Source organism: Arvicola amphibius, chromosome 9 (assembly GCF_903992535.2).
Source record: "Arvicola amphibius chromosome 9, mArvAmp1.2, whole genome shotgun sequence".
Classification (NCBI taxonomy): domain Eukaryota; kingdom Metazoa; phylum Chordata; class Mammalia; order Rodentia; family Cricetidae; genus Arvicola; species Arvicola amphibius.
This window is the reverse complement of record NC_052055.2, coordinates 4,181,494-4,205,505: the sequence shown is the minus strand read 5'-3', so window position 1 is coordinate 4,205,505 and position 24,012 is coordinate 4,181,494. Positions and strand designations below refer to the sequence as shown.

Genomic DNA, 24,012 nt, shown 5'->3' with positions numbered 1-24,012 from the left:
AGTGAGAGCGAGGAAGTGAAGAGCTTTGTTCTCCTGTGTTGTTTATATAGCTGCCAGCAGAAGCTGTGGCCCAGATTAGAGGTGTAGCTTCCCACCTCAGAGATCCAGATTAAAAGTGGGTCTTAAGAAAAAAAAAACACAGGTATAACCAGCCCCCTGAATTTTAGTTAATTTCTCATGTTGTCAAATTTTGACAATCAAGAATCCATCACATGTGCATTGAGCATTTGAGATGATACTTTCTTTTCAGGTTAATTCGGGATAATTTTACATGTACAGAAAAGTTGGAGAGATATATTACTGTTTTTTTTTTTTTTTTAAGTAAGATTATTTGTAAGGTGTGTTTGCACACTGACATGAGTATGTACAGATGTGTGTGTGTGTGTGTGTGCTGATTTTCTTGGAACTAGAGCTATAGGCCCTGCAGGATGCTTATTGTTGTATATACACTGGTCCTTAGGATTGCGAGCATGTGCTTTGGCTGCTGAGCCATCTATGTTACCATGGTACATAACTTTAGATGCGGTCATTGCTGGAACTCTGAGGCTGCAGAAGGAGATCATTCGTAGCCTTAAGCACTGCTCTGTATGAACCATCTTGTGCTTTCTTCTCCTTTCCATCTGAAGATTTTCCTTCCAAGAAGCCAAGTAAATAGAAGCAGTTTGCTTGGATGTTATTAATTGACCCTTTTGTCCCTCAGGCCATAGTTTAGAATTCCTATAGTAGAGAATATCCGCAAAGTGAGTGTTTTTTAAGTTGTTTTTTAATTTTCTAAAATATGATGACATTTTGAAATTATGATTTTTTTGTTTGTACACAATGGGAATGAATGGTAAACCAAGATCTACGGTTTATACAGGCCTTTCTTACGAAGGCTTTTCATTAGTGTAGTTTGATTTGAGTCCATACTGGCTTAAACTCATAAATTAGTAGAAGAGGTAAGATTCAGATGTCCTGCTTCCAAGTCCTGGCTTGTCTGTCTGCATTGTTGCCCCGTCTCCAGTTTGAAAGCAGTGTGGTCACACAAGTATGGATCTGGTAATTTAAATTTATTTAATAAAAAAAAGAAAATAACAGCAACAATAGTATATCATGTCCTCAGTCATGCTAATATCATTTAAATAGCTTTGCAACTTTCTAGGCTGCTGACCTACATAGATGCAGAAAGTGCCAGGTGGAGTACGGTGGGGTCTATCTGTTACCTCATCACTTGTGAGGTAGCAGCAGAAAGATCCAGAAATTAAGATCCCACTTAGCTTTGTAGTGAGGATTAGCTTGGGATATAGCTACTGCTGCTTAGAGTAATAAAGAAGAAAGCTGAGAGGTTTGGTCAGTAAGTAGCCAACTCTCGTGATCGTGATATGTGGCTAACACACATTGTAATCGTTGGCTCTGAGTTGGTTCTTTTAGCCTTGAATGTTGATCTGACAGGAAAGTTTTAATGGTTTTGTTCAGGTTAATGTAACAGTGTGGTGCTCATTGGGGATACATACTTACAAGAACTTAAGTGTCTTTAGTATTAAATCAGTTCGGCAAGCAATATTTGCATGTGAATTTTACATAAACTTTTTAAAATTACTCATTGTATTTGCCTTGCTTTTCCAGGTGCTAAAGGTGGACGGTGCCTATGTTGCTGTGAAGTTTCCGGGAACATCCACTACCACAAACTGTCCAAATAGCTCTGGCCCAGATGCTGACCCTTCTTCGCTCCTGCAGGACTGTAGGCTGCTCAGAATCGACGAGCTGCAGGTCTGTACAGGGATTCTCAGTGAATTCTGGGATGGACCATTGAGTTTGTTAGAGTGAGAGCAAACCTCCCATTGCTGTTGGCAGGTTGTCAAAACTGGCGGGACACCAAAAGTTCCAGACTGTTTTCAGAGGGCCCCTAAAAAGCTTTGTATACCAGAGAAGACTGAGATACTGGCGGTGAATGTGGATTCCAAAGGTGAGGGCTTTCGTCTTTCCAGTTCACGCATGTCGCCCAAGGGAATAGGAGAAGGTTGTTGGTGACTTGATAGTTTTCGTCCCTGGCATGTCGCACGATCAAGTGAAACATGGCTGAATTTACGCACAGCTGTTGAAGAGTGATTGGTAATGTGTGAGAGTTTTCTATTTCTCTTCATTTTGTGCCTTTGAAAGGTGTCCATGCTGTTTTGAAGACAGGAAACTGGGTGCGGTACTGTATCTTTGATCTTGCTACAGGAAAAGCTGAACAAGAAAATAATTTTCCAACAAGCAGCATTGCTTTTCTTGGTCAGAATGAGAGGAATGTAGCTATTTTCACTGCTGGACAGGTAAGAGCTTCATTTTCCTCTTTAAGAATAGATAAAAGACTGGCATCTTTGTGCCACGTAGTGTTTGCCTGTTAGGGAATTAAAGATTATAGAATATTCAGCATATTTTCTTATGAGAGTTTTAAATTTGATTATTATTGCTAACATTTAGTAAGATAAATACACTTATCTCTTAATCTCTGCCCCCCACTCTTTTTTGTTGTTGTTGTTGATAAGGGTCTCTAGTTTAGGTTGAACTTGAACTCTTGCTCATCACGTTTTATTTTATCCTTCTAAGTGCTTAGGATTTGGGCATGCACGGTCACAGTAGGTTTGTATAATCAGTTTTGATGTTATCAAGCAGTATTTATTATTTTTCATCCATTGTAGGAATCTCCTATTATTCTTCGAGATGGAAATGGTACTATCTACCCCATGGCCAAAGATTGCATGGGAGGAATAAGGGACCCTGACTGGCTTGATCTTCCGCCAATTAGTAGTCTTGGGATGGGTGTACACTCTTTAATAAATCTTCCTGCTAATTCAACAATCAAAAAGAAAGCTGCTATTATCATCATGGCTGTAGAGGTAATTTAACTTTTGAAATTACTTGGCATTTTAATTAAGAAGAAATACTGACATCTTGAGAAAATTCTTGAAAATTCTTGTTCCTTCCTTCCCTGTAAGAACTAATAACTATAGTAATAATATAATAAACTATAACAACTGTTAAGTTTATTACTACAACAGATGAGAAGTCTGTGGTTATGGTATAATTTTGTTTAAAAATGAAGGCATCTATACTGTTGGAATAGCACAGTGTGCTGGGATAAAAGTCAGACTGTCTTGAGGAAGTGGTGTCTGTGCTAAGGGGCGAGAAGATTGCTGTCTGTGGTGCCAGGTGTCATCTTTAAGAATCTCAATAATAATGTTAGAAAAATATGTTTAGCCAAGAGGTGGAGGTGATATTGGTTTTAGTACCGGGGGTAAGGCTGGAGAGAGCACAGGGTGACTTGTGTCCTTCCCCGAGGTACCTAAGTTTGATCTGAATCCCAGTAGAAGAATTTTGAGGTGGTGAATGGCATTTTCTATTTCAAAGATTAGTAATAAAGTATTGGGGTTTTAGGGAGGAGTGGATAGAAAAGAGATGTTTAGAAAATCAGATAAAAACTAGTGTATAATCCAAGTTAGATACAAGGCAAACTTGAACTTTCAAAAAAGGGGAAAGAGGAAGGAAGCAGAAACTGCAAAGCTTCGGACCTGGTCAGGGGAGAGCTGTGTGTGAGATGGTGATGGGGAAGGTGGAGGAGGAGCAGACGCAGTAAAGTGGGAGATGGGATTGCTATGCTTGAGCTGTTGTCAGTTGGACAAGTAGAGATGTTACCACTCAGCTCTGTAGCTAGCTTTGGGCATTAAAAGGCAAACGGGAATAGTGAGATGGGAATGGTGGTGTTCAATGTACTTTTGGGCCAGAAGGCAGAATTATTTATAAAAAGGGATAAGATCCTGGGTAGACTTTTATTTGCTTTTACAAGTAGAATCAGGAAAATTTGCTGGTGCTAAATGCAAGAGATTAAATTCAAGAAAAAAGTGCAAAAAATCTTGTTTTATTAATTCAAAATTGCTTATTTATTTGTGTGTCTGTCTGCATGTGCCATGGAGCACATTTAGAGGTTAGCACCCAAAGCTGTGTGGAGTTGGGTCTCTTTCTAGATCTAAAGACGGACCTAGAGCAGTCCGCATCCCATGACACAGGACCTTGCATTGCCCAAAAGTGAGCATCTAAAGACATTTAGGAGGTCAGGGTTAACATAGGTACTTTGTTTTAGGTCAAGCTTGGTGGTAAGTGCCTTTGCCCACTGAGCCTTCTCATAGGCCCAGAAATATAAGTCTCGAATAAAGAGTAACACCCTTTGTAGCTGACAGTATTGCTAGTGTTCTAATTTGAGAGCCGGACTAATACCAGGATGTCCACCAAACATGGTCAGTTTATCATACCCCAGGCATTCCCGTTCAGTTATTCATTGTGTAACTGGTTTTCCATCAGTTACAGAGTTGAGGTAGTTCTGAAAATTGAAAACCTTTACTCAGACATGTTTCATAGAGAGTTTCTACTCTTTGTGTCCTCACTTAACACTGACAGAATACAGATTAATTCAGCCACGTGCAGTCTGTTTCTGCTTGAAGACCTGGATCTGATTGCGTTGTAGTGGCCACGACACAATGTTTAATGTCTGTAATTTTGGATATATTTGCTGTTCAGTTTCGTTGAAGATTTTTTTTTTTTTTTTTTTTTTGCCCTCTTTTGCCCGAGTACAGAAACAAACCCTAATGCAGCATATTCTGCGCTGTGACTACGAGGCCTGCCGACAGTATCTCATGAATCTCGAGCAAGCGGTTGTGTTAGAGCAGAACCTACAGATGCTACAGACATTCATCAGCCACAGATGTGATGGCAATCGGAACATCCTGCATGCTTGTGTCTCAGTTTGCTTTCCAACTAGCAACAAGGAAACTAAGGAAGAAGAGGGTAAGACCAGCACCATAGCACACCTTCAGTTCCTGTGGAGAACATGTGCACATTTTACTTCATGTTGTATGATCTTGGAAGGTCTGACTTTGTAGGTGGTAAGGATATTTATTTATAAGGGTTAGATATGGAAGCCTGCATTAAGTTTGATCTGTGGGGTTTTGTCTTTAATTCTTTGAATAACATACAAGCTGAGTATGTTGATACTAAATGAACTTAGCAAATTGAAGTAAGTACAGTGACTCTTTGTTTTTTGTTGTTTTTTATTTGTTTGTTTTTTTGAGACAGGTTTCTCTATGTAACAGTTCTAGCTGTCCTGGAACTAGCTCTTGTAGACCAGGCTGGCCTTGAACTCACAAAGATCCGCTGCTTGCATGTGCCACCACTGCCTGGCTATAATTACATTTTAAAAAGCATTTTAAATTATATGTACGTGTGTATGTCTGTGAATATGTGCACAAGGGTGGGTGCACTTGCCTGAGAAGAGCAGAGGCATCGGATCCTCTGAAGCTAGACTTACAGGCAGTTGTGAGTCATGGTGCTGGGACCTGAAGTACGCTCCTAAAAGAGCAGCGAGTGTTTTAATTGCTGGGTCATCTCTCTATTACCTATAGTAATTATTTCAGTTTCTATGTATGTGTGTTCATCTGTGCACACGTGTGCCAGGGCTGGGTAGAGAGCTTCTTCTGGAGGGGGAATTACAGGTGGATGTGAGCTGCCCAACAGGAGTCCTGGGGAATTTTGGTCATCTGCAAGGTCAACAAGTGTTCCTAACTGCTGAGCCGCCTGTGTCTCCAGCCCCCATAAGCCACCAGAAACAGCATTGGTCCTGTTTGAAATGTAGAAGGGAAAAAATAAGTTACTGGGTTGTTACATGTTTCTGAAAGTCAGTGAGATGATTTTTTTTTTTTTTTTTTTTGGTGGTGGTGGTGTGTGTTTGTGTGTGTGTGTGTGTGTGTGTGTGTTGATTTTGTCGATGGATTTTTTTTTAATTCGCTAAATGTGGGAGAATCTACGTGAAACATTGTGATTATTTTGAATTCTGCTAGTGTTGTTGTGGTAAGTGCATTTTAAACTGTGACTTGCAAATCTCATTTTTATTTCACCAGAATTCCGGGGGCTGTATATAAATGGCACAGAACTAAGACGGGCAGACTGATAAGCGAGCCATCTTATTTATTTATCTATTTATTTATTTATCTTAATAATAAAAGGTAAATTTAAGTCTAGTTAAGTTTACCTTTTGTTATTTATATTGTTGAAATGAGGCAGAATAAAAAATAAAGGTAGTAGTTCAACCTTTGTCACGGAGAATAGTTACCTGCTATGCTAATTGAAGGAGTTGGTGTTTAATGGTCAGTCAATACTATCAGTTGTTTTCAAAGTTTAAATCCTAATTTTTTCCCTTATATTTCAGAAGCTGAGCGCTCAGAAAGAAATACATTTGCAGAAAGGCTTTCTGCTGTGGAAGCCATTGCAAATGCCATATCTGTTGTTTCAAGTAATGGCCCAGGTAATCGGGCTGGATCATCAAGTAGTCGAAGGTAATATGATTTTTACAAGGAAGTTTAATTGGAAGAAAAAAGTCTCAAGTACAGAAAGCAGTGTCTCTCTTACTGTTGTGTGCATGGATTGGTGGGTCCTTTCTTGTTTGTTTTTGGCTTCTACAAATAGCACTGGGAAATGTCTGGTGGGGTTCAGGTCTGAACACTGGGATCTCTCACACTTGATAAATGAAATCACAGCTCAGACTTCATCTTTGAACATGATCTAAACTTATCATTCCTCTTAGGCAGTTGTTTCCTGAGATGGAGACCAAGGAACACAATACAGTCAGACAGACAGACAGACAGACACACACACACACACACACACCTGCCCCCGACCCACAAAAACAACAACAGCAAAAAAAAAAAAAAAAAAAAAAAAAAAAAAAAAAAAAACCAGAACCAACCCTCAGTCTTTAAATTTTCATATTGCTTATATAGGCTCATTCCTCAGCTGTCTTAATGATCTGGGAGGAAGTAAAAGGCTGATGTGTATTTTGAATGTTTGATTTTAAATTTTCAGGTTTTCTGAGTTGCTGAATGAATAATTCTTTGTAACCTATTAAAATTGCTAGGTGTTTCCTAGATACTAAAGAATTCAGTAATTCTGTAGGAAATGGGCAAATTTTAGCTATGCAAGCATCTGAGTTCTTGGTAATGGACACAGGCTGTGTGGAGGCTCTGGTGGGTAGTTGATCCCAAGGCGGCGCAGCGCAGCCTGGTTCACTGGGAAGACCATTGCCCGAGTTTCTGCTGCGTACTCATCTGTTTCCTTCACAATGGTTTTCCTAAATTGGCGTTAGGAAAGCTACCAAGTTGATAGTTTCCCTGAACTCAAAAAGATCCAAAAGTGAGACTTAACAAAAAACTCTGTGGGTGACCAAATTATAATTTTAAATAGTACAGAAACACGAGTACTATACATATGGAAATTATTATGAACTTACTTAACTAGAACTACATTAAGCAAAGTGTTGACTCTAAAATGGGAAGCGACTTAAATTCTTCATGAAGAAATTAGTTTCTGAATCATTTCAGGTGTTTCATTTCCTCAGGGAAATTACAGGTGCCAATCACTTTGGACTCTGATATGGTTGGTCCAATGCCAATACTGCCATCTTTTTTCATATAAGGATTATTTTGAAGGCAAAGACTAAAAGGAGCTTCAAGAGTGGGCGATGAGTTGCTCACAGAAATAGCTTTGCAAAGTAAGCTCCTTTGAGGGATTTGCCGAAGATTCCACTGCAGTGCTCTTAACCATGCAAGCTCAGGGCTGCCGGTGACCAGATGACAGCACAGGAGGCTTACTATCCACGCCGGGCAGTAGGAAGTCCACAGACTGCTTCATTGAAGTGAAGTCCTCCTCTAGCCTACAGTGGATTCTGTAGGCGGTGCCCCTTGATGAGTATGCAGGCTGGGATTCCTGAGCTGTAAGCTCGGAACTGATGCGGTCTCACTGTTGAATGGAATACTGTAATGACTTCAGATGGTGCTATGACTCGCTAGTTCCTGAGTACAGAGGGCAGACTTAGTGGAGAGCTTGATTGAGGCATCTGATTGCAGGTGTGTGCTCTAGCGTGTTGACCTGGAAGACACATGACCTTCGCTTTTCTGTCACAGTGTTGTATTTGACCATGACTGGATTCTAAGGCTTCTGTAGCATGGATAGAACGTGCTTACAAAGAGGAGATTACACCATCCTTGAATTCTTCCATATTGTCAGAAAACACGATGACTCCAGGCAAGCCTATATGAAGAAATGTCAAAACGTCAAAACTCTGAATCTTAGCAGCCAAGTGGTTCCTCCTCAGTATTGCCCTCAGCCACTGAGGATCCAGGTGAATCTCCATGAATTGTGTACAGCATCTTGAAGAATAATTTTCTTTTTGTTTTTGTTTTTTTATTTTTTAAGAATCTGTATGAGGAATTGGGCAATATACTTAAAAGTGTTCCCAAGACCCAATGAAGAAAAAGGTTAAGGACAATTTAAAAAAATGACAATGAATGACCCCTCATTTAATATTGACTTGACTACATCATAACAACAAAGTTGGGAAGTTTGCACGTTCAAGATGAGGCTATGGTCTCAGTTTACCTTCATTTATTCTAACGTACACCAAGCTAGAAGTTGGAGAATACCCCACATGTGCTTTATGATGCCTTTAGATGACCCTGTGTACTTCTAGTTTGCCACTATTTCTGTTCCTTACGCCTGACTTCCCTTACAATCATAATTTTAAATTTCTTATCCAGTAGGCATTTTCACTGTGACCCTGGAATGAGCACTTTTCCTTAATAAGCCCCAAACAAACATCTATTTTCAGGTCATGTGCAGTGCCTCCCATTTCCTACATTTCCCCATCCGTGCTCTGAGTAGGACATGTTGGCGCCCCCAGCGGCTGTCATCTCGGTGCACACTCACTGGTGTGCTCTGACCCTGGGAAGAAACCTGCTCTTTCTCTCCAGTGCTGAATTTGACTGAAATCGTCATGGTGCTCTGCTCCCTTCTGTCTTAGAAAAACGTGGAATCTTAGGTTTCCAAATTGGGGAGGTGGGGAGAATGTTCAGTAGATATATGTGGCAGTAAATATAATAGGTAATACATTATTTGAGACTTTAAAACTTTGTGGGATCTTCTAGTGTTTGTTCCAAAAAAGCACACCACAAATAAGTTTCTAAAAACACATTCCTGAAAATAGACTCTTGAAAGAATTTGTCTTATAAAAGCAAAACTTATGTTGATACGGAAAAACACATTTACGCTGAGATTAAATAGTTGCTACATTTGGAAACTCCAAACATTAACAAGATTATTTAAGATTGTTTATTTTGTTTCTCATAAATTACGAGGTCTTTCACAGTAGATGTCATATATTTGGGATTATGGCTGCATGGGAAAATGAAATCCCCATCTATAATTGAGTTTTTGCTCTTTATTTAGAAGCTTTAAAAATTGTGGCTCAGTGGAGGGATTTGTGCTCTCTTAACCGCTGTTGTCTTAAGCGTGATTGTGTGGCTGGCGTAAGCTTTTATTCAAGTACAGTACAGTCTTGTGTGTAGGAAGGTACCAGTTCCCCTGATGGGGGTTCGTGAGTAGTTATCTTTTTAGTGATGTAGACCACCTGTACAGTGTTTTTTCTTTATAGAGCAAGAGGAGAAAACAAATCAAGCCCTAGTAACATTTTTAGTTTAATTTATTGAAGGTGTAAGTTGTATTGTTTGTCGAGGGTTTTTGTTTTGTTTCATTGATTTTTTTGGGTGGGAGGCTGGGGGGTTCTTTTAGGTATTGAAAAAATCTAAATTGTTCTTTGTTTTAAAATTGCTCATGTGGATATTTAATTGCTTTTGAGTTCACAGAAAAGGAATTTAGTAGGCTAATAGTATTCATTTTGTACTAATCAGCAGTTTTATTGATATTTGTTTTTCAATTTAATTTTTAGGAATTGGGACCAAAAAATTTTGTTCTAATGTTTAGGTGTAAATTTATCCTAAGTGTAAAGATTATTTCTAATGTTACCTCACTAAAACTTTTGTTCCCTTTGCTAAAGTTTGTGGGGGCTTTAATGCTTTCAGTGTCCATTGGGTACTGGACTCATTTCTGCTTCTCAGATGAGAGTGCCTGTGTACCCCCTGTTAGGTTAGACATGGTAATGAGTTCTGATTTTGTCCATATCCTTCTAGTTTGAGATTACGGGAAATGATGAGACGTTCATTGAGAGCAGCTGGTTTGGGTAGACATGAGGCTGGAGCTCCGTCCAGTGACCACCAGGATCCAGTTTCACCCCCCATAGCTCCCCCTAGTTGGGTTCCTGACCCTCCTTCAATGGATCCTGGTAAGAGCTCTTGTTTTATTTAGTGTTTAATAAAAAGGCAAGATTGTGAAAGGAGAAATGACATTTTAGTGAAATAGTTTTAAAATTGATGTGGGATTTCCCTCTGTATGCTGTGATTACTATTAATGAATAAAGGAGCTGCTTTGGGCCTATAGCAGAGCTATAGGGGAATAGAGCTATAGGGGAATAAAACTAAATGGAATGCTGGGAGAAAGGAGGCAGAGTCAGAGAGAAGCCATGTAGCCTTGCTGGAGACAGACGCTGGAACTTTACCTGGTAAGCCACAGCCACGTGACAATACACAGATTAATAGAAATGGGTTAAATTAATGTGTAAGAGCCAATAAGAAGCTAGAGCTCATGGGCCAAGTAGTGATTTAATTAATACAGTTTCTGTGTGATTATTTCTGGTCTGAGCAGCCGGGAGCCAACACGCGGCCTCGTAGTACAGATTGTGATAGTAGAATGGTGAGCGCTCCAACTTCATTAGCTGAGAAATTGGCCTCAGGAGTTTGCTTGGCTTTTTTTTTTTAGAATCTTCTCTGACATAATTTATTTCTATGCTGGTAAGAGGCTTGATGGCCCCTTGATTATAATACATCAATATAAATGAATGATTTGCCCAATGGGGTTTCCATAGTATGGCAAAGAAATTTCCTCTTAACCTTTTGTTGGATTTGACCTTTGGTTTGTGGAGAAACCTTAAGGCCTGTTAGCAGAAAGGCTAGGGGTATGCTGCCAATAATGATATGCACCTGCTGTTCTGTTTGCTAAAGATGGTGACATTGATTTTATCCTGGCCCCCGCTGTGGGATCTCTTACCACAGCAGCGACTGGCAGTGGTCAAGGACCAAGCACCTCCACCATCCCAGGTAAGACCTCGCTGCTGTCTGCTTGGGCTGGCACACCAGATCCAGGCTCGGAATAAAGTTCATGCTTTGGTCTCAAAGATAATGTTTTCCTTTGCTTAAAAAAAAAAAGAATTGTACTATACATAATCTTCCTTCTATATAATGTGGAATACAGTGTTTACATACATGCATTAGGAAATCAATTAAAATTTATAAAATGTGTCAGTATGCTTAAATTCTTTGTATTAAGTTAGTTTGCTCTTACGGATATTGTTCTAGCGACTTACTCCATGTCCTGGTACATTTTTCAGAACTTGGTCTTCTGTTTGATACTAAATGATTCTGCTTAATTACAGGCCCTTCCACAGAGCCTTCTGTAGTGGAATCCAAGGATCGAAAGGCAAATGCTCATTTTATATTAAAGCTGCTGTGTGATAGTGCAGTTCTGCAGCCTCACCTGCGAGAGCTCCTTTCTGCCAAGTAAGAAGTTCGGCAAGCTTTTCAGATGACTCCCTGTGTGAATTGACTTGTGGGGGACTGAAAATAGAATCTGTCAGTATATTTCTTCTGCTGCTACTATCATGTTTGTGTGAATTTAAAACATCAGAATCCAACTCTAAATTATTCTTAGTAAAAGAGGAGTTCTCAGTGTCAGAGAGTAGGCCCTGAATGACTGGAAACCACGCTCTTGTTAGTTGGGTCAGGGTGCGTGCTTTTCTTGGGGACAGCACAGAATGTGTTGACATGGGTAGTGTCTCATTCCCGCCGTTAGGACGCTGAGGCAGCCATCATAGACACAACAGAAGATTGTTTTCCTAATAGCATCACAGAGTAATCTTTCTGTAACTGAAACAAAAGTTGAGTTGTGTGTTTATAGGGAACCCTCCCTCCCTCCCTCCCTCCCTAGTACACAGGAAGGCAGCATATGTGTATGTTGTGTCTGCCTGCCTCAGCCTCCTGGGTGCTGGCTTTAAAGCGATGAGCCGTCACACCTGTCTGCTCTTCTCATTTTAGGGATGCAAGAGGGATGACCCCATTCATGTCTGCTGTAAGTGGCCGAGCTTATCCTGCTGCAATTACCATTTTAGAAACAGCCCAGAAAATTGCAAAAGGTAATTAGTATATAGTTCAAGGCCTAAATGAGTTGCTCCTTTTTAATTTGAATAGATTCTCTTCATGTATATCATTGCAATTATTCAAACCATGTTTGTGAATATAATTGAAATTATCAAGATAATTTTGCATGTATAAAATTTTGTTAATACTTTTTTCAAATACATTTCTAACTTCATATAAAAGCAACTGGTATGAATTTTTCACTACATTTATAATTGGTAGTATAAAATCTGAAAGTATTACAGTGCTTAATTGATGATATAAGTTTATAGCGATAATAGGCTGCCATATTGTAGCTGCATCTGACTTAAACAAGAATTGAGGAATATCAAATTTCTGTCATCTAGTCTTAAAGGATGAATTATATTTTTTTCAAAGACTGATGTTAAAAATTGCAGTATGGTCTGTAATTTACTAAATAAAACATAGACTCAAGAGTCTTGGTTTTTTGAGACAGTGTCTCACTATGTAGTACAGGCTAACCTCAAATGTGTGTTCTGCCTCTGCCTCCAGTGTGCTGGGATTATAGGTGTGCACTGTCAGACCTGGCTAAGACTTGAGGCTTACCTGTTGGACACGGGACCAAGGAAGGCTTCCAGTGGCGGGAGTATGTGTTGTCGTCACAGAGAGTCACAGTGTAGTCAGTTTTGCCTTTTTTGTTCCAGAATTGGCTAGATTTTCTTATACATTGACTTAAGCAAGTTATTTTCAAGTGTATAGGTATTTTGTGTTCATGTATGTCTGTGTAGCATGTGTGCGCCTGATGCCTGCCAAGGCCAGTAGTGGCATCAGATCTCTGGAGACTGCAGTGAAAACTGTGTTGAGCCTGGCGTGTGGGTGCTGGGGGCCCTGGTGAGAGTCCAGTGCTCTTAACAGTTGAGTCCTCTCCAGCTAGACTTTTCACATTTAGACTTACAAAGTTTTTTAATTAATAAGAAGAGGTTACTAATTGGTACTAAATATATTTAAAGCTCTTCCTTGTGCTTGTGGTTAAGTCCTTTCTGATAGACGAATTTCCATGTTCTTAATTCTTCAGCTGAAGTGTCTGCAAGTGAAAAAGAGGAGGATGTGTTCATGGGAATGGTTTGCCCATCGGGCACCAACCCTGACGACTCTCCTTTGTATGTCCTGTGTTGCAACGACACCTGCAGTTTTACATGGACTGGAGCAGAGCACATTAACCAGGTAAGTCACCCTAGCGCTTCTTCAGGTTTCCTTTCCCCTCCTTAACTAGAGTTAAAAGCGTGTAAATATCTCTGGTATTTTCTTTTACTTTTAAAATTATACAAAGAATTAATTTTGATTTGGTTCCTACATAAATATGACAAAAGGGGTTATTCATTACTAATTAAATATGGTGGAGTTTGAAAATTGAGTCTTCCTAGGTGGAGGACTCTGACCCATGGCTTTTGATACAGATTTTATAATTACTGTCTATTTTAGGATACGCTTGGTTTTTATCCTTTTACACTGCCCATTGCACATTCATAATGTTCTCCTTGTTCCCCAAGCGCCTTATGTTAATTATCTGCCATTAACTGGGACCCATTTTAATTTCAGGACATCTTTGAATGTCGAACCTGCGGATTGCTGGAGTCGCTCTGTTGCTGCACAGAATGCGCGAGGGTCTGTCATAAAGGACACGATTGCAAGTAAGTCCAGCTGCATTTTTTTGTTTGTTGTGTTGTGTTTTCGAGACAGGGTTTTTCTGTAGCTTTGGAGCCTGTCCTGGAACTAGCTCTTGTAGACCAGGCTGGCCTCGAACTCACAGAGATCCTCCTGCCTCTGCCTCCCGAGTGCTGGGATTAAAGGCGTGTGCCACCACCGCCCAGCTGCATTTCTCAGAAGCTATTTAGGCATATGTTGCCGTGCAAAACACTTACATTATGCTTCGATTGTTGGCATAGTTTAGAAAATTTAGAAAGTTGAGGTTTTTTTCGCATTTCAGTTTATATGTAAAGAAATATGGTCTTTGGTTTTTTTGTATTGTCGAATAACTTGTTTTCTATTATGGGTAGTCTTCCTTAATCAAAAGCAGGACAGTAGGCTAAGGAATGTATAATTAGAATCAGATTAATATTATTCAGATTAGTGCTTCTAAGCGTGTTTACAGAAAAGTTTCATCTGTACTCTGTAGCCAGTTTTAACTCCTTCTTTCCCCAGCATTGTTAAATGTGTTATGCTGGGGGCTGGAGAGATGGCTCAGCGGTTAAGAGCATTGCCTGCTCTTCCAGAGGTCCTGAGTTCAATTCCCAGCAACCACATGGTGGTTCACAACCATCTGTAATGGGGTCTGGTGCCCTCTTCCGGCCTGCAGGCATACACACAGACAGAATATTGTATACATAATAAATAAATATTTTTTAAAAATGTGTTATGCTGAATAGTTGATCTATACCTTGTTTATCTTTTATTCCGCGGTAGAGTACCTCTAGCTGGTTGGTTGGTTGTTAGACCGCAGTACAGCTTGTGTCCCAGGACACCCGCAGGAACCCACTGTAGGTGGCGCAGGGAATAGAATGCCGCTGTCAGACCGTCCATTTGGGGTGCTGAGGTACATCAGCCGGCAAAAGCACTCACTACAAAGGGAACCTGAGTTTGATCCCTAGGTTCACATGATGTAAATGTGTAGGCCCTCATTTCAGTGCAGGTCTCTTTTTTAAAGTTTTCTATACATGAACTTTTCTGTGAATTCCTGTAGACTCAAGCGGACTTCACCAACAGCCTACTGTGATTGTTGGGAGAAATGCAAGTGTAAAACTCTGATTGCCGGGCAGAAGTCTGCTCGTCTCGACCTCCTCTACCGCCTGCTCACTGCTACAAATCTGGTCACCCTACCAAACAGCAGGCAAGTAGAATTCTTCGGATGCAGAATAGACCAATGGAAGGAGCTCGGCACATGGTGGTACCTCGCTCATTCTCACAATGTATTCTCTTTTCCAGGGGAGAGCACCTCTTGCTGTTCTTAGTGCAGACTGTGGCCAGGCAGACAGTGGAGCACTGTCAGTACAGGCCACCCCGAATCAGGGAGGATCGTAACCGGAAAACAGCCAGTCCTGAAGGTGAGCGTCTTGAACATTTCTAACTTGTGTGCAAAGCCAAGGATTTTGTGTTTGTCTGACCAACTCCTCCTTCTCAGATTCGGATATGCCTGACCACGACTTAGAGCCTCCAAGGTTTGCCCAGCTTGCACTAGAGCGAGTCCTGCAGGACTGGAATGCTTTAAGATCTATGATTATGTTTGGATCACAGGAGAATAAAGACCCGTATGTACCTGTTAAAACACTTGAATCTGTCCCTGCTCCCTGTGTTAATGTTGGCTATCTACAGTGTGTTCTTTCTCTTTCTAGTCTAAGTGCCAGCAGTAGGATAGGCCATCTTTTGCCAGAAGAGCAGGTATACCTCAATCAGCAAAGCGGCACAATTCGGCTAGACTGTTTCACCCATTGCCTTATTGTCAAGTGCACAGCTGATATTTTGGTGAGTTTATTGATTCTCAGTAGACTTCATGCTGATAACTTCTGATTAAAACCATCAACCCTGTTCCCTCCAAAGTAAAATTCTTCAGTGAATTTAACCAGAGTAGACTTATATCACAGCCTAGCCATTTACTGAAATGAAATGCAAAATGTTTTGATATAAAAATTGTTATACGCATCATTAAAAAGACAACATGAAATTGGATATTTGGAGTTGATAATCTGTTTGATAACCTATGCATAGGAAAGATTAGAAAGTAATTAGTAGTTCATTAGATATGGAATTACAAATTTTATTGCCAAATATTTTAATCTACTTTGCACTTTGTTAAATGTGCTATATATATATGTGTGTATTCTTCTAATTTTACTTATTTTATATTCTCTTCTAAATAATCTTGATGTAGGACTATATAACAAAAACCAAGATAGTAAACATTTGGGATCACTGTCATACACATGGTGGGAGTTGTGTTGCTTAATTACTGACTCTGTAAGATGGTTTGGTTCAGTTTGTTTCAAGAGTTTGTTACGAGGGATGCGAAGGTGGCTTAGCCAATATATAGGTATTTGCTACCAAAGTCTAACAACCTGAGCAGTCCCTGGACCCACATGATAGGAGAAGAGCAACTACTACAAGTTGTGTCTTACCTACACACACGCACGCACGCACGCACGCACGCGCAAGCAAGCAAGCATCATTTTTAACATTTTCTTGGGGACTATTAACATTTAGAAAGTATCAGAACAGTGTACTTAATATTTAACTATCTCTGAAACATCTCAGCATTAATAGAACGGTTACCACTTTTAAAGCTTTTAGATACTCTGCTGGGCACTTTAGTAAAAGAGCTCCAGAACAAATACACACCTGGTCGCCGAGAAGAAGCAGTCGCTGTGACAATGAGGTTTCTACGGTCAGTGGCGAGAGTGTTTGTCATTCTTAGTGTGGAAATGGCTTCATCCAAAAAGAAAAAGTAAGGCGTTTAAAAAACTGTTGGCACACATTTTCAGTGTAACAGTGTTAATATATGTATGAGAGGACTCACAGAGATTCGTATTTTCCTTTCTGCTACAGCAATTTTATTCCACAGCCAATTGGAAAATGCAAGCGTGTGTTCCAAGCTCTGCTCCCTTACGCTGTAGAAGAATTGTGCAATGTAGCAGAGTCTCTGATTGTACCTGTCAGGATGGGGATTGCCCGCCCCACAGCCCCGTTTACACTGGCCAGCACCAGCATAGATGCCATGCAAGGCAGCGAAGAACTGTTTTCAGTAGAACCATTGCCACCGCGCCCATCACCAGACCAGCCGAGCAGGTGGGTTAGTTCTTAGTATAGAAATGTTATGTTGGGCTCACCAGAGCTGTGCTTTTGAGTAACAGATGAAACAATTTTTCTCAAGTCTAATTTTGTTTCCTTAATGCAAGTATAGTGATGTTTTAGTACGTATCTGACACCATTCATTAAAGCTGAGTGTCAGCCACAGGATGTTTACAAACTCTTGGAAATGGAACAACTCACTACTAAGTGAAAAATAGACCAAGACAGAAATTAAGAAAGAAAATAATAGCCGGGTGGTGGCGGCGCACACCTTTATCCCCAGTACTTGAGGCAGAGGCAGGAGGATCTCTTGAGCTCCAGGACAGCCAGGGCTACACAGAGAATCCCTATCTTGAACAATAAAAAAAAAGGGGGGGTCTTCAGCACCAGGCCCTTGGCTTTCTGGAAACCATCTGGCATTAAAGCGCCAGATTTCTTCTAATTCTCATTTTACCTAACAAAGCTCTCTGTCATCATGTCACTGTTTCTGAAAGCTTTGTAAATTATGGTCTATGATTTCTCAGCTGTATCCCATTGTCAATGATTTTGCCAGCCAAGTGTGTCTGAATTCACGTAATATGGATCCCAATACCATGACAATAGCCTACCAATTGCTGGATTACTTTGTGTTGTTTAAAAGAATAGTATTTAGTACATTACGTATATTGACTTTTACTTACTTGTATTGCTGCTAAGCCCCCCAAGCTCCTGTTGTCTTACAACACCCCAAGACCTGGTCTTTATAACACAGGCTGGCCTCATTCATGGCAGTCCCTTTGCCTCAGCTTCCCTAATGCTGGGATAACATTCGTGAGCCACCATGCCTGGCAGAGTCATTTTTTAATATGGAAATCCTATAATTTTGCAGTGTTCAGAAATACCTTTTTGACAGGACATGGTGGTGCACACCTGTAATCCCAGCACTTAGCAGGCAGAGGCAGGTGGGTCTCTTCAACTGTAGAGCTTTTTCTCTTGGCTTCTCCTGTACGTCTGTCATAATGCATCTTTGCCAGGTAATGATGGCACATGCCTTGAATCCTAGCACTAGGGAGGCAGAGGCAGGTGGATCTCTGTGAGTTCAAGGCCCGCCTGGTCTACGGAGCAAGGACAGGCTCCAAAGCTACAGAGAAACCCGGTCTCAAAACAAACATACCAACCAACAAACAAAAACAACAGCAATAAAAACCCACAAAACAACAGCAACAAAAACAAACAAAAAAATCTTAGTTTTATTTTCTGGGTTCTGAGCTTCCTGGTTGGCACGTGCCAACTGCTCCTGTGGAGGCACTGTTGCTTAGGTGGCTCTTAGATAATGCCTTAGATTCTCATTTCTCGGGAAAACTGAGATGAGGGAAGATAAAAGTTCCATCTTTTTTCTTTAATAAATCTTTATTTTGTATATAGTGTACTTCCTGGGTGTATGTTAAGGCGCCATATCATTATAGATGGCTGTGAGCCACCATGTGGTTGCTGGGAATTGAACTCAGGACCTCTGGAAGAGCAGTCAGTGCTCTTAACTTCTGCGCTATCTCTCCAGCAAAGTTTTCCATCGTAACATCACTTAATTTTAATTTCCTTTATCTTATTCCTGAATCCAGTTGAAATTACCAAGGACTTTTTAATATCACATCTTTAGTTTTTCTGGTCTGTGTAAAACTTAATGCAGTGATTGTCACTGTGCAGGGCACCTTCCTTTTGTTATTTCAAGTCAGGTTTGCAGGGAAGCAGAACTGTGAGTGCTCTGCTTCTGGCTGCTGCTGTCCTAGCATATGGTTTATATATTGACTTCCTCCGTCCCCCACTGGCAAGTCTGGGGTCACAAGCTGGCACAGACAGTCTGGGGTCACAAGCTGGTACAGACAGTCTGGGGTCACAAGCTGGCACAGACAGTCTGGGGTCACAAGCTGGTACAGACAGTCTGGGGTCACAAGCTGGCACAGACAGTCTGGGGTCACAAGCTGGCACAGACAGTCTGGGGTCACAAGCTGGCACAGACAGTCTGGGGTCACAAGCTGGCACAGACAGTCTGGGGTCACAAGCTGGCACAGACAGTCTGGGGTCACAAGCTGGCACAGACAGTCTGGGGTCACAAGCTGGTACAGACAGTCTGGGGGTCACAAGCTGGCACAGACAGTCTGGGGTCACAAGCTGGTACAGACAGTCTGGGGTCACAAGCTGGCACAGACAGTCTGGGGTCACAAGCTGGCACAGACAGTCTGGGGTCACAAGCTGGCACAGACAGTCTGGGGTCACAAGCTGGCACAGACAGTCTGGGGTCACAAGCTGGCACAGACAGTCTGGGGTCACAAGCTGGCACAGACCAGAAGCTCTGCTCGCGGATGAGTGTTGGCAGCAGTTGTTTCGGCACCTGAGGGTGGGGGGAGGGAAGAATGTGAGGCGTGAGCCATGAAGGATCCCAGGGAGAAGTGTGCCGCGTGCTGCCTTAGATGTGGAAGCTGCGTTCTCACCAGCCCTGCTCCTTCCAGCTCCAGCCAGTCACAGTCATCTTACATCATCCGGAATCCACAGCAGAGACGCATCAGCCAGTCACAGCCTGTCAGAGGCCGGGATGAAGAACAGGATGATATTGTTTCAGCAGATGTGGAGGAGGTATTTTTAATTGTTTTAAATGCAGGTGATATACTTTAATTTGGTGGGAAGAACAGTCACTTTCAATATCAATGATAGTAGCTTAAAACTACCCCGTGTTCCATCCAACCTGTGGACTTGTGCCCCGTGTGGCTCTGTGCATTACAGCAGTGTCAGGAATCTTTCATTTCTCTTGAGCACCAGGAAACTGGACACATAAACTCGTTTTTTTTTTTTTTTTTTTTTTTTTTTAACCTAACAATTAAGAGTAAAGATAGTTTTAATGTTGAAATAGTGTTTTAATATTTGAGAGGCAGGAACTTGGAATTTTATAATGGTTGAAGTACAGAGGAAATTCAACCCTTTCCCTATGCTTCAGAACCGCTTCATACTTCTAATTTTAAGGTTCTGTTCATGTAGAGAAAATCTGTCAGATATGTTGATAGATTTTTCTTTGCAGTGTTCTTGCTACATGTTAGCCTGCCGGCCAGATGAAGGCACCAGATCTCATTACAGACCCTTGTGAGCCACCATGTGGTTACTGGAATTGAACTCAGGATCTACTGGAGAGCAGCCAGTGCTCTTAACCTCTGAGACATCTCCTCAGCCCTGATAGAAGTTTTGATAATAGATTTCCATTAGCAAGTTATTTTTAAAGCTACATAGTATAAATTTAGAATTCCTTATTTTAGAGTGTTTTGCACTTTATTTCACTAATTCTGTGGATGAAATTGGTAGAGATGGAGGTCTGCTATGTGCTGTAATGGTCTACAATAAGATTTTGGGTTTAGGTTGAGGTGGTGGAAGGCGTGGCTGGAGAGGAGGACCACCACGATGAACAGGAAGAGCACGGGGAAGAGAATGCTGAGGCTGAGGGGCATCACGATGAGCACGATGAAGATGGTATGCAGGCTTTGGGAGTTACTAGGGTGGAAGAGAGAAGCCTCCTTTGCCCTACCCTAAACCAGTTTGCTTTCTGCCAAGGCACTCTACAGCGTGCTTCAAAGTAAAACATAACAAAATAATTTTACCACCACCCCCCTTTGTTGGAAATTCTTCTGTATCCTGGACTCACCTCAGACTCAGTGTAGATGGGATGACCTTGAACTTCTCATCTTCCTGCTTCACCTTCCCAAGTGCTAGGATTTTAAGTTGTGTGTGACTATGCCAAGTTTATTGATGGTGGGGATCCAACTGGGACTTCTGAGCATGCTAAGCAAGTGCTCTACCTAGCCTGCTACTCTGTCTGTCTGTCTGTCTGTCTGGAATTTTCCGAGACAGGTTTTCTCTGTGTAACAGCCCTGACTGTCCTGAAAATCCCTTTTATTTTTGGCATCAAACTCATAGGGAGTTTGATAAATAAATCCCAAGTGCTGGGATTAAAGGTGAGCGCCACCACTACCACCCGACTCTTTCATTCTTTCTTATTTGGAGCTGGTGGATAGCTCATTAGGTAAGGCATTGTTGTTGTCAAGCCTGTTACCTGAGTTCAGTACTATGGACCCACATGGTGAAAGTAGAAAACACATTCCCACTAGTTATTATTATATCTCCATACAGAGATCCATCTCATTGCCATGCCAAATAAATAAATATATTTCAAAAAAGTATTCATTTAGCCAAGCGTGGTGGTGCCCTCCTTTAATTAATTTCAGTATTTGGGAGCAGGCTGATCTCAGAGTTCTAGGCCAACCTGATCCACAGAGTGAGTTCCAGTTCCAGTGAGTTCACAGAGAAACCCTGTCTCCACTCGTCCCCCTCCAAAAAAAAAAAAAAAAGCCATTTATTCAGTGTGTGTATGATCTGTGAGTACAAGCATGTATGTGCCACAGCTTGCGTGTAGAGATCAGTGACTTTCTGTGTTTTGTCTCTCTTGCCAACTTGGGAGATGTGGTGACTGAACTCAGAGTTCAGACCTTGTACTAACTAGTGCCTGTGCCCGCTGAGCCCTCTCACTGGCCCACCCAGTCCTGTTCCTCAAAAATACTTCAGTGGTAAAATAATCAACACTCTGGAAGCTGCAGTAGGATTTTGAGTTTAAGGCCATCCTGGGTTATATATTAGCAAGATCCTGTCTTACTCACCTCACCTCTAAAATTAATCATAATTTAACAAAGGAATTTGCAGTGGAGAGAAAGGAGAATACTGCATCCTCTGCCCGAGATAGCATTGTGTGCTTAGTTCTCCGCTGTACATTTCTGTCCGTGCGCTCTCTAATGACCGGGTAGTAATCTCTGATTTTCCGTTCAAGGTAACTGAACTGCATTAGTATAATTGATTTTTATAAATGTTTTAAGTTCCCTTTTGAGGTAAAATAGATGAAAATAGGACAATGTGAGTAGGGGTCTTGCCCAAGCCCTGCGGCTCTGCAGGATATGCACAGCTGCGGGAAGTCCACTCTTCACAGTGCTTGAGCCGCTCTTCCCCAGTCTCTGGGTTTTCTGCTGCCTTACTCACCAGTGTGCCCTCTTAGTGTCTCCTTCTGGGATGATATACTGGCTTGTCAGATCTGTGTTCATTATTTGGTGACTTTTTCTCCCTTATTATTTAATACTTTTCTAGGAAGTGACATGGAGCTAGATTTGTTAGCGGCTGCTGAAACAGAAAGCGACAGTGAAAGTAACCATAGTAACCAAGATAACGCCAGTGGTCGCCGAAGTGTGGTCACTGCAGCCACCGCTGGCTCAGAAGCAGGTAGGTCGCCTCATGGGAGAAGCTGCCTCTAGCATTTGTAAATCCTGTATGACATGCATGGGTAACTAGAGGCTCTTTGTACTTTTCTTTTTCTCTGACTGTTCATGTCAGCTTTTGTTTTTTTTTTTTTCTTCAGTAATGGGTTAATTTTAAAGTTTTTTTAAAAATGAGTTCTGTTCTTATTAAACTATTTTTACGGTGTTTTCTCAGTACTTCACATCTTTTAGCACTGTTAAATATTTTCTTGAATGAGGTGGTAGATGGTAAAGTTAATTATCAAAGGGCTTACGGTGGTTTTTCTTCTAAAATTTACAATTTAGGAGCGAGCAGTGTTCCTGCCTTCTTTTCTGAAGACGACTCTCAGTCTAATGACTCGAGTGACTCTGACAGCAGCAGCAGCCAGAGCGATGACATAGAGCAGGAAACCTTCATGCTCGATGAGCCGCTGGAAAGAACCACCAACAGCTCCCATGCGAGCGGGGCTGCCCAGGCTCCTCGGTCCATGCAGTGGGCTGTTCGTAATACGCAGCATCAGCGAGCCGCTAGCACAGCTCCGTCCAGTACATCTACACCAGCAGGCAAGTCTGGAAACTCAAATATTACGCCTAGGATCCCATCATCTATCTAGAAAATTAAGTTGTATAAAAGTTCCTTTTGTTGAGTTTCAAATATAAGAAGTACATGAATATGATTATATCAAGTTTTCTTAATCTTTGCATTATTGCTTCTTTTGGAGTGGATAATTCTTTATTGTTGAGAACACTTTTGGACATGATGGGATGTTAACCTATGTCCATAGCCTTTCCCTGGTAGATGTCCCCAGTGCCCCCAGATCCTCCTCCTCTCTTCCCACTTGTCCAGTTGTAACAACACAGCGCCAAATGCGTTCTCTTGTGGTGGCTGTGAAGAACAGAGTTACTCTTTAACACTTCCCTCCTCAGATTATACTGTTGCAGTACACTTTTTTGCTCGTGTACATATTATTAATTGATGATTTAGATTTGTACAAGCATATACAGTGACAGTAGTTAGCAACTACGTTAGCTCATTGTAATTGTCCTTTTTCCTTATAGCAAGTTCCGCGGGTTTGATTTATATTGATCCTTCAAATTTACGCCGGAGTGGCACCATCAGTACAAGTGCTGCAGCCGCAGCTGCTGCTTTGGAAGCTAGCAATGCCAGCAGCTACTTAACATCTGCAAGCAGTTTAGCCAGGGCTTACAGCATTGTCATCAGACAAATCTCGGACTTGATGGGCCTTATCCCTAAGTATAATCACCTAGTATACTCTCAGATTCCAGCAGCTGTGAAATTGACTTACCAAGATGCAGTCAACTTACAGGTATGAAACCATTGAAAAGTTGCTTACTAGAATATAGTGTTTGCCCATCAATTAGGAGAATTTCAATATAATGGGAATATTACAAATGCTGAAATGTTAACATACTATTACTGTATCAGATTTAGCTTTTTTTGGGTAGTTTTGACTATTTCAGTTTGATCTTCATAGAACTATGTAGAAGAAAAGCTTATTCCCACGTGGAACTGGATGGTCAGTATTATGGACTCTACTGAGGCTCAATTACGTTATGGTTCTGCATTAGCGTCTGCTGGAGACCCAGGACACCCAAACCACCCCCTTCATGCCTCTCAGAATTCAGCTAGAAGAGAGAGGATGACCGCACGAGAAGAGGCCAGTTTAAGAACGCTTGAAGGCAGACGGTATGAGATTCTCCACATGCATCTCTGTGTTGAGTCAGAACCTCTGAATCCTAGGTTA

At 41.3% G+C, this 24,012-nt stretch overlaps 1 protein-coding gene across 3 annotated transcripts in view; it reads left to right on the top strand.

Annotated features, from left to right (window-relative positions):
* Positions 1 to 24,012, top strand: part of Ubr5 (ubiquitin protein ligase E3 component n-recognin 5) — a 107,717-nt gene that overhangs the window by 57,286 nt on the left and 26,419 nt on the right. For all 3 annotated transcript variants that reach the window (XM_038344251.2, XM_038344252.2, XM_038344250.2), the window contains exons 17-40: positions 1,606 to 1,749; positions 1,834 to 1,945; positions 2,140 to 2,294; positions 2,664 to 2,861; positions 4,593 to 4,803; positions 6,221 to 6,347; positions 10,032 to 10,183; positions 10,959 to 11,054; positions 11,390 to 11,513; positions 12,048 to 12,145; positions 13,186 to 13,334; positions 13,710 to 13,801; positions 14,851 to 14,997; positions 15,093 to 15,211; positions 15,289 to 15,415; positions 15,500 to 15,629; positions 16,445 to 16,605; positions 16,707 to 16,946; positions 19,436 to 19,559; positions 20,330 to 20,441; positions 22,101 to 22,232; positions 22,553 to 22,810; positions 23,306 to 23,574; positions 23,743 to 23,954. In XM_038344251.2, the coding sequence (XP_038200179.1) occupies positions 1,606 to 1,749; positions 1,834 to 1,945; positions 2,140 to 2,294; positions 2,664 to 2,861; positions 4,593 to 4,803; positions 6,221 to 6,347; positions 10,032 to 10,183; positions 10,959 to 11,054; positions 11,390 to 11,513; positions 12,048 to 12,145; positions 13,186 to 13,334; positions 13,710 to 13,801; positions 14,851 to 14,997; positions 15,093 to 15,211; positions 15,289 to 15,415; positions 15,500 to 15,629; positions 16,445 to 16,605; positions 16,707 to 16,946; positions 19,436 to 19,559; positions 20,330 to 20,441; positions 22,101 to 22,232; positions 22,553 to 22,810; positions 23,306 to 23,574; positions 23,743 to 23,954 (3,689 nt within the window). The remainder of the gene's footprint in view (positions 1 to 1,605; positions 1,750 to 1,833; positions 1,946 to 2,139; positions 2,295 to 2,663; positions 2,862 to 4,592; positions 4,804 to 6,220; positions 6,348 to 10,031; positions 10,184 to 10,958; positions 11,055 to 11,389; positions 11,514 to 12,047; positions 12,146 to 13,185; positions 13,335 to 13,709; positions 13,802 to 14,850; positions 14,998 to 15,092; positions 15,212 to 15,288; positions 15,416 to 15,499; positions 15,630 to 16,444; positions 16,606 to 16,706; positions 16,947 to 19,435; positions 19,560 to 20,329; positions 20,442 to 22,100; positions 22,233 to 22,552; positions 22,811 to 23,305; positions 23,575 to 23,742; positions 23,955 to 24,012) is intronic.